Source organism: Penaeus chinensis, chromosome 32 (genome assembly GCF_019202785.1).
Source record: "Penaeus chinensis breed Huanghai No. 1 chromosome 32, ASM1920278v2, whole genome shotgun sequence".
Lineage (NCBI taxonomy): Eukaryota > Metazoa > Arthropoda > Malacostraca > Decapoda > Penaeidae > Penaeus > Penaeus chinensis.
The window spans coordinates 27844612-27854350 of record NC_061850.1 but is presented as its reverse complement, the minus strand read 5'-3'; the positions used below and the strand labels follow the sequence as shown (position 1 = coordinate 27854350).

At 36.0% G+C, this 9739-nt stretch overlaps 1 protein-coding gene across 2 annotated transcripts in view; it reads right to left on the bottom strand.

Moving 5' to 3' along the window:
• Window positions 1-8996: 8996 nt before the first annotated feature.
• Window positions 8997-9739, bottom strand: part of LOC125042645 (zwei Ig domain protein zig-8-like) — a 60302-nt gene continuing 59559 nt past the window's right edge. For both annotated transcript variants that reach the window (XM_047638421.1, XM_047638422.1), the window contains one exon: window positions 8997-9387. In XM_047638421.1, coding sequence (XP_047494377.1) covers window positions 9266-9387 — 122 coding nt within the window. In that variant the 3' untranslated portion in view covers window positions 8997-9265. The remainder of the gene's footprint in view (window positions 9388-9739) is intronic.

Here is a 9739-nt window from a genome sequence, read left to right as displayed (position 1 = left end):
AATCAATGTCCGTAATGGACCGAAAAAAACCGACCTCTCTTCCTTTTCTCCTTTTTAGGCAGTCACGATTGACGCGGTTGGAAAACTCTACGGGGGGAAACGACACTTTCAAGTAAGTATTACCTTGTCGTTGTGTTTTGAACAGGGTGATAAGGAAGGGTCTCTTGCTATGATGAAGGTATTGTACTATGAGGAGTTGTTTTGATATAATGTGATGCATATGAGTGAATGATTAAGTGTCTGGTATTTTATGGTTTATTTATGATTATAATTATTTTGTTATTATAAAGGCGATTTGTATTATTCTTATCATTGTTATTATTATTGTTATAATAGTAATAATAATGATTATGATAATAATAATAATGATAATAATAATGATAATAATAATAATAATAATAATGATAATGAAAGTAATAATAATGATAATAGTAATTTAGTTATTATTATTGTTGCTGTTGTTATTATTATTATTGTTATCATTTTTATTATTATTACTATTATCATTATCATTATTATTACTTTCATTATTATTATTATCATTGTTATTGTTATTATTATTTTCTTATCGTTATCATCATTATTGCCTTTATCATTGCGATTAATGATGTTATTCTAATCATCATTGTTCTTATCTTCTTCTTCTTATCATCATCATCGTTATTATTATTATTATTGTTATTATTATCATTATCATCATTATCATTATTACCATTATTGTTATTGTTGTTGTTATTATTATTATTATTATTATTATTATTATTATTATCATTATTATTTTTGTTATCATTATTATCATTACGCTATCATTTTTATTATCGTTATCATTTTATTATCGTTGTTATCTTTGTTATCGTGATTACCATTATCATTATTCTGATTGTTATAATTATTATTATTATTATTATTATTATTCTCGTTATCATTTTTATTATTATTACTGGTATTGTTATTATTATTACTATTATTGTTATTATTGTTATTATTATTATTATTATTATTATTATTATTATTATTATTATCATTATTATTGTCATTATTATTATTATTATTATAATTATTATTATTAATATGATCAATATTATTATTATTGTTATTATTATTGTTATTATCATTGTTATTACTATTATCATTATTATCATTGTTGTCATTATTATTATTGTTTTATTATCATTATCATTAACATTATCATTATCATTATTTTCGTTATAATAATAATAATGATAATAATAATAATAATAATAATAATAATAATGATAATAATAATAATTATCATTATTATTATTACTAATACTACTATTATTATCATCATTATTATCATTCTTGTGGGTCGCCATGGTACAGTGGTAACGCGCGCGGCTGAGGGTCCGCAAGCGCACGGGTTCGAATCCCGGCCACGGTCCGAGGTTAGGAAGGGCATCCACTCGGAGTAACCGTGTCCACCTTGCCAATTCCTGCCTGCCTTTCACGGTACAGGCCCGTCCGAGCTCTTGATCAAAAGCGAGTTTCGTGACGTTAAACCGAAATAATTCTTTACTATCATTCACACTATTAATTACTATTAATACATTTAGTATTACTATTATTATAATGATCATTAATATTGGTGTCATTAATATCATTATTAGTATTATTATTACTAATGAATTTAGTATTATTATTTTTGTTATTATCATTATCATTACTATTATCATTATTACTATTACTATTACTATTACTATTACAATTGCTATTATAATTTCTATTAGTATTGATACTATTGCTGTTATTATCTATATCACTTTATTATTATTATGAATGTTATAATTATCATTATTGCTTTATCATTGTTCTCATTCTCATTATTTTTCTTATTGTTATTATTATTATTATTATTATTATTATTATTATTGTTATTATTATTATCATTAGTATTATCATTATTGTCGTTGTTGTTGTTGTTGTTGTTGCTGTTGTTATTACTATAATTAATATAATTGGTATTATTAAAATCATTACTATCATTATTATTATCAAATTAATTAATATTATTAAAATTATTATTATCATTATTAATATCATATTCATTATTATTATTATCACATACTATTGTTCTTGTTATCATTATTACCATTACCATTTCCATTACTCTGTTATCATTGTTAGTATTATCATCATCATCATTGCTTGTTTATCATTATCATCATTATTAAAAATGTCATTAACAATGTTAATATTCATCATTATTGCTGTATTTGTATCACCATATTTATCATTAATACTATCACTATTATTTTTGTTATAACCATAACTATTATCATTATCAATATTATGATCTTTATTAACATCAATAAGTAAGTAAGAGAGAGAGAGAGAGAGAGAGAGAGAGAGAGAGAGAGAGAGAGAGAGAGAGAGAGAGAGAGAGAGAGAGAGAGAGAGAGAGAGAGAGAGAGAGAGAGAGAGAGAGAGAGAGAGAGGGAGAGAGAGATATCGACAGATAAACAGACAAAGAGAAAGATAAAAAAAATCCACCTATTACAATCTTTAAAAGTCACACTCTACAATTACTTAGACACAGAAAAGCTGCTGCGTTCTCGTTCTGAATTTGCATATTCTTCCAGCGCACAATGGAGTCTAATTATACATTCAGGCATTTAAGTATAGCATTCAAGAAATTGCGTTTGAATAGGAAGCCACTTAGGTACAAATTTATATGTAATTTCGAAAAGCACCGAATTAAGAGCGATAGTTTTATCGTGGCGAGTATCCGCTCTGACGCGCGTTCATTGTTCTACGTTTAAATCAGCCTGTCATAGGTAACAAGTCTGTTTGTTTGTTTGTTTGTTGGTATCCTTCTCTGTCTGTCTATTTGTTTGTGTATCTGTCTGTCTGTCTGTCTCTATCTCTCTCTCTTTCTCTCTCTCTCCTTATATATATATATATATATATATATATATATATATATATATATATATATATATGTATATATAGTTTATCTCTCTCTCTCCCTCCCTCCCTCTCTCTCTCTCTCTTTCTCTCTCTCTCTCTCCCTTTCTTTCTCTCTCCCCCCTTTTTTCTATCTGTCTCTTTTCATGTCTGTGTGTGTTTGTATGTGCATGTGTGTGTGTGTGCGTGTACGTGAGTGTTGTAAATAAGCATAAGATTAACTTTTTCTTCTTCCTTTGTACTCCTCATCTTTCACTTCCTCTTCCTTTCCTCATCTTCATTTTCTTCGTCTGCTTATTATTATTAGCATCACCATTATTATCTTTCCTCGACCTCTGCTTCTTCTTCAATCTTCTTCTCGTCCTAGTCCATCTCCTCTTCCTCTTTCGCTTCTTCTTCTTCTTGTCCTTCTTCTTCTTCTTCTTCTTCTTCTTCTTCTCTTAATCATCCTTTCTTCATCCTTTCCTTTCCTCGTTTCCCTTTTTCTTCTTCTTCCCACTCCTCCTCTTCCCCCTTCATTACCTTGTTATCTCCCCCGTCCTATTCTTCATCCTTCTCTTATCATTTTCTTCCTCTTCCTCCTTCTTCTCCTTCTTTATTCCATCAATTTAACCTCAGGATGAAGGTCACTGTGACCTTTGACCTTCCGCGGAGCTATATCCATCTACCATCGCTTCCCTCCCTCCCCCCACCATTTCCCCTCCACTATCAGCTTCCTCCCTGCCCTCCTCCCCCTCCCCTCCCCACCATCTCCCACACACACCCTCTCCTTAAGCTCTCTCTCTTTCTCCCTCTCCCTCCTCCCCCTTCCTTCTCCTTTATCCCCTCTCCCCTTAAGCTCTCTCTCCCTCTCTCTTTCCCCCACCATCTCCTGTGATACCCCCCCCCTCTCCTTAATCTCTCTCTCTCTCTCTTTCTCTCTCTCTCTCTCTCCCTCTCTCTCTCTCTCTCTCTGTGTCTCTCTCTCTCTCTCCCTCTCCCTCACCCCCCTACTTTCTCCTTTCTCTCCTCTCCCCTTCCCCCACCCCCTCTCCTCATTCTCTGTCTTACTCCTCATTTTCTCTCCCCTCCCTTCTCCCCTCTTTAACCCCCCCCCCCCCCCGGCGCTCGATGGAATTGTGAATAATAACCTGTGTCTTTGTATCCTTCTTTCTACTTTTGCCTGTCTGTCTGTGAATATCTCTCTCTATTTGTGTGTTCTTGTTTATCTATCTATCTATCTATCTGATTGTGATCATTATCTATCTTTCGTGTTTATATGAATATGTATCAATATCTGTTTATATTTTTCTGTCTATCAACTTTCTGTCTGTTTTCTATTTCTCTCGGCGTTTCTGTTTATGTCATTTATTCTTCTCGCTTCTCCCCACTCTTATTATCTTATCTCCCTTTCACTTCCTCCCTCCTTCTTTTATTCCCTCTCCCTCATCTTCTCTCATCCCTTGTTCTGTTGCTCCTTCTCCCCTTCCTCTTCCATTCCCCGATTCTTCCTCTTACCCTTGCCTCATCCTTCTTCGCCCGCTCTCCATTTCCCCCTTTTCCTCTCTCCCTTTTTATCCCCTCATCCCACTCTCCTCTACCTACTCCCCTCCCCCCTGTCTATCCCCCATTCCCCTCCCTCTTCTCTTTCTTCTCTCCCATCCTCTCCTATCCTCTCCCAATCTCTCCCATCCTCTCACATTCTCTCCCATCCTCTCCCATCCTTTCACATTCTCTCCCATCCTCTCCCATTCTCTCCCATCCTCTCCTATTCTCTCCCATCCTCACCTATTCTCTCCCATCCTCTCCCATCCTCTCCCATTCTCCCCTATCCTCTCCCATCCTCTCCCCTTCTCTCCCATCCTCTCCTATTCTCTCCTATTCTCTCCAATCCCCTCCTATTCTCTCCCATCCTCTCCTATTCTCTCCCATCCTCTCCCATCCTCTCCCAATCTCTCCCATGCTCTCCCATTCTCCCCTATCCTCTCCTATTCTCTGTCATCCTCTCCCCTCCTCCCCTATTCTCCCGATAATTCCCAATTCCTCCGTCTGTCCCTCAACCTCAAGGTCGCTCCAGCCCAGGTAAGGATTCCTCAATAACCTTTAATCCCATTCTGCTCGACAGTTCCGTAAATTAGGTCGGCCTGCGTGTGTGTGGGGAGGGGGGGAGGGGAGGGGGTGGGGTAGGAGGGGTGGGTGGGAGGTAGGGGTTGAGGGGTGGGGTAGGGGGAGGAAGGGTAAGTGAGGGTCGGGTATGGTAGGAAGGTTGGGTGGGAGGTGGAGGTGGAGGGGAAGTGGAGGGTGGAGGGTTGGGGGGTAGGGGGGGTGTGCGCTAAGGAGGGAGGGGGAGGGGATATTCCTGCGTTCGTATATTTTTTCCTCTACTTGTTCTTCATTTATTTTGTTCTTTCAATCTCTCTCTGTCCGTCTGTCTTGTTTGTCTATAAGCAGATAGATAGATAGATCGAGTAAGGAACAGATAGATAGAGAGAGAGAGATAAATAGATAGACAGACAGATGGAGAGAAATATGTATATATATAGATAGAGAAGATAAATAGACAGAGAGAGAGATAGAGAGAGAGAGAGAGAGAGAGAGATAGATAGATAGATAGATAGATAGAGAGAGAGAGAGCGAGAGAGAGAGAGAGAGAGAGAGAGAGAGAGAGAGAGAAATAAAAAGATAGAGAAAGAGAGAACATCAAGTCAGTCAAGTTGACCTCGCGACCCAGCTTGACTTTTGGGACTATGTAATTTTGTCCTCCAGTGCTCTTCGGATATCTTGCTCTGTTGTGTTTTACTTCTACAAGTTTGTTTTTATATCTCGTCTGTGTTTTGGTGATTTTCTTGGGGATGTTGTCGTTTCTGCCTTTCTTTGTTTCTTGTTTTTTATTCATTTGGTATTTTGTTTTTGTTTTTTTTCTATGATTTCTATTCCTTTGGTCTATTTTTATCTGGCGTTGTTTATATCTTTTCTTGGCATTTTTCTCTCTATTTTCTTTGCTTTTCACTCTCTCTGTCTCTCCCCTTTCTCTCTCTCTCTCTCTCTCTCTCTCCCTCTCTCTCTCTCTCTCTCTCTCTCTCTCTCTCTCTCTCTCTCTCTCTCTCTCTCTCTCTCTCTCTCTCTCTCTCTCTCTCCTTCTCTCTCTCTCTCTCTCTCTCTCTCTCTCTCACTCTCTCTCTCTCTCTCTCTGTTCTCATGTCTTCTTTCTTTCCTTCACTTCTCTCTTTTAGTGTGTCCCTCCTTCCCCTCTCTCTTTCTCTCCCTCTTTCTTCCCTTCTCATCGGATCTTAAAAGTGGACAAGAAATAACTAATTGGCCGAAGTAGTTCCTTTATTTTACAAAAATATATAATCGGACAAATACAAGTATTTACAGTATATACAGTAAGATATGGAGAACAGTCTGTAAGCATAATATATTCACATTTACTTATCATAACCTACAAATGTGTATTGTACACACAAATTATATTAAAGCGACCATATATAATTATGGATCGTAATTAATAACATATTTAACTACATATTGTACATACACATTGAGTTTACAACTAAAGTTATCATATAAACAATCATCACAGGGAAATTTACTCATTGTTTTATGTTTTCTTTATTTTACAAGAGAAAAAAAAAGAAAAAAAATCCTTTATGGTTTTACAGACGTGGGGAAAAAAAATTCGTGTAATTTCATAATGATTCATGTTTTTTTTAAAATTCGTAATCACCTGCTGTACATTAATATTGTATCATTTGGGACACAGAAAATGGGAGGTATTTGAATATAGATCTTTTGGAAGAATACATAAGGACTATTGTCTTCTCTTGATTAAAAAGCAAAACAAAGAAAAGAAAGGAAAGAAAAAAAAACTTCGTCTAATAACACCCAAGTTTTGGATATTTTCTTCTTCTTCTCGAGAAAAAAAAAAAAAAAAAAAAGAATTGCAATCATTTAGAACACGATGAAGCACACGTAATCAGTGTTCCCAAATGTAATCTCCAGTTTGTACACATAACAAACAATCAATTACTTCATGTTGCGGGTCTCAGTGAAAAGGACAGTGCTTCTAGACTTGCAGTTTCTGTGTTAAATCTCGGCCAACCTAATATTTGGGAGAGTGTCAACTGCATTTTCTTTTTATTTTTTTTTTAACTGTTTTGGTTGACGGAGAGGGATAGGGGGGGGGGGATGGGGGAGGGATGGGGTCTATTCACAGATCTATCATAAAACATCTATTCTATATCTAACGAATGCTATCTACAGTTAAATTGTTATGTCATCGAAATTGGACTTTACACAGAGATGTCTTATGCAGGAGGTCAGAAATCAGATGTCACGTTCTGATAACCAATATGTATATTTTTTTCGTAATTTACATAAAAAACATCGAACCTTTTTCTGGGGTTTGTTTATCTTAGGTGAAAATGGTCATCCCTAGCTCATAAAAATGAACATAGTGAATGCATTTAGTGAAAAAAAAAAAGTGACATCGTAACTTTACTGCACACTATCAAGTGACATTATTTCCTTTTAAAATTTTCTTTTCATCAGCTCCTCGCTTTTTAATTAACTCCTCTCCACTTAAATGGGCGTCCTCGAGAAGCTGAGATCCCTGTGACGTCATCCACGAAGACGTAGGATGTCAAGAAGGCTCCTGAGACATCCTGAAGACGGTTCAAGTTTCCCGACACTTAAACACACGAGAGGTACTTCTTCTGATGACAAATTGTGGGTTATTTTTTTCTTTTATCCTCCTTTGTTTTGTTTTTTTCTATCAATTTATCTTTTAATGGTTGATGAATATATAAATTTTCATCATTGAGAGGATATCATCGGAACATAAAAAAGTCTACACTTCACCTCGTTTTCATAAAGTCCGTAAAAACTTTTCTTTGTCCGAAGAGGTGCCATATAGTTGGATATCTATTTTCATTTGTTATCATTTCTATCCACAGACATCAATTCTTTTTGGGAACAAGGGCTGACACTTGACCAACATTACTGACAGAAAATGTTTATTGAACACTCACGAGGACCCTTTCTTTAGAGGTTATTTTACTGCTCTGTCTCGACTGAGGTCAGAGGTCACAAGGGGAGGTCACACAGTCTGACACGGATGCGGACAAACATTATCTGACTTGTGCAAACATAAACAGATTACGACTCAATGTTGGTTAATAGGTGTGGTGGACGAAGAGATAGATAATCTTTTATCTTGTCATTTTAAAACATCGGGTTAGTTTATAATTAGATATAAGAAGACTAATAGGTACCAATAAACGAGGGGAGATAAGGACCGACAGAAAATGGAAAAGAAAAGTGAAGAAAATATTAAGATTCAGATTAGAATATCGAAGAAAACTACCATGTAGAAGAGCCAATACCAAAACATGGTACCCGCACAGGCTCTTGATGGTGGTGACAGTGAAGAACGACAACAGGAAAAGAAAATTACGATGAACATGAAAAACGACCACGACAACATAGAGAAAAAGGAAGGAAAAGAAAAGACAAGAAAAAAAAAAAAAAAGACTTTAAAAACATACATACATACATACATACATACATATATATATGTATATATATACATATACATACACATACATATCTATACATATACATATACATACACATATACATACATATGCACACATTATGATCTCTTAACGCAGCGTGACTCCATTGATGTAAGCCCGAGAATTCCGTGCAGCAGACTCCCTCGGGAGGGTGACGCGGGAGGGCGAGTCAGGCGCCGCTGTCTCCGGGGACTTCCAGATGTACGAAGACGTTGAGGCAGATTCAGAGATCTCTTTAGATTTCTTCATTTCCTTAAACCTTTGTGCGTTATGTGTACATGTATATACACATGCATATACATACATACATATAAACGTGTATATATATATATATATATATATATATATATATATATATATATATATATATATATATATATATATTAACCACCTATTCCACATGGCCGTGCACAGTCACACGCCACTGAATTCGTGTGTTCATATGATAATGTGTGATAAGGATAATACAATATCAGGATAAAGGTCAGTTGACAAGTCCATTAGAGGCACCACGAGAGAGTGCCTCGGAGTGCCATCACACAGTGCCATCACCCTTACAGGCCCTCGTATCGCCTATATAGAGGCACCCTTACATTAACACCCGTGGTAATACCGGGGGGGGGGGGAGGGAGTGAAAACTACCACAATAATCATATAAAAAAAATATCAAGACTTCATCAAAGAATACGAATAGGAAGAAAGAGAAAGAGGAGAAGAGATGACAATACAAAAAGGAAAAGGAAAATGGGAAAGAAAAGAAAGACCTATAGCACTAAACAGAGACATTACAACACGAGGACGTGGAGAAGAGCAGCTCCAGCGACGAACACGTAGCTGTGGAGACGTTGTGTGGAAATCAGAACTTCAGCACTATTATTCTCGTGTACGATCGCCGCTGGCTTGTCTCCTGGGAGGTGGGGGGGGGATAAGGGGGGGAAACTCATCACTAACAAAAATACTGTTCTTAGGATCCAACCGTATTGTTGGTGTTAGAGTTGTTATGTAGTTGTTAGTGCTTTAGGGTCAAGTCGTGTGGTTTGGCTTGTGTTAACATGGTTTGTGGGATTTGGGCTGTTCTTTGTGGTTTGTTAAACGCTATCGAAAATACTGTTATTATGGTCAAAACCGTAATGTTGGTGTTAGAGTTATGATACGTGTTGTTTAGTAAACGTTGTTAACGTAGGGAAACTTTACTTGTTATTTTTTGTGATGAATAAGGAAACTCAACACTAATACATTTCTTATCGAACCGTTCTTTA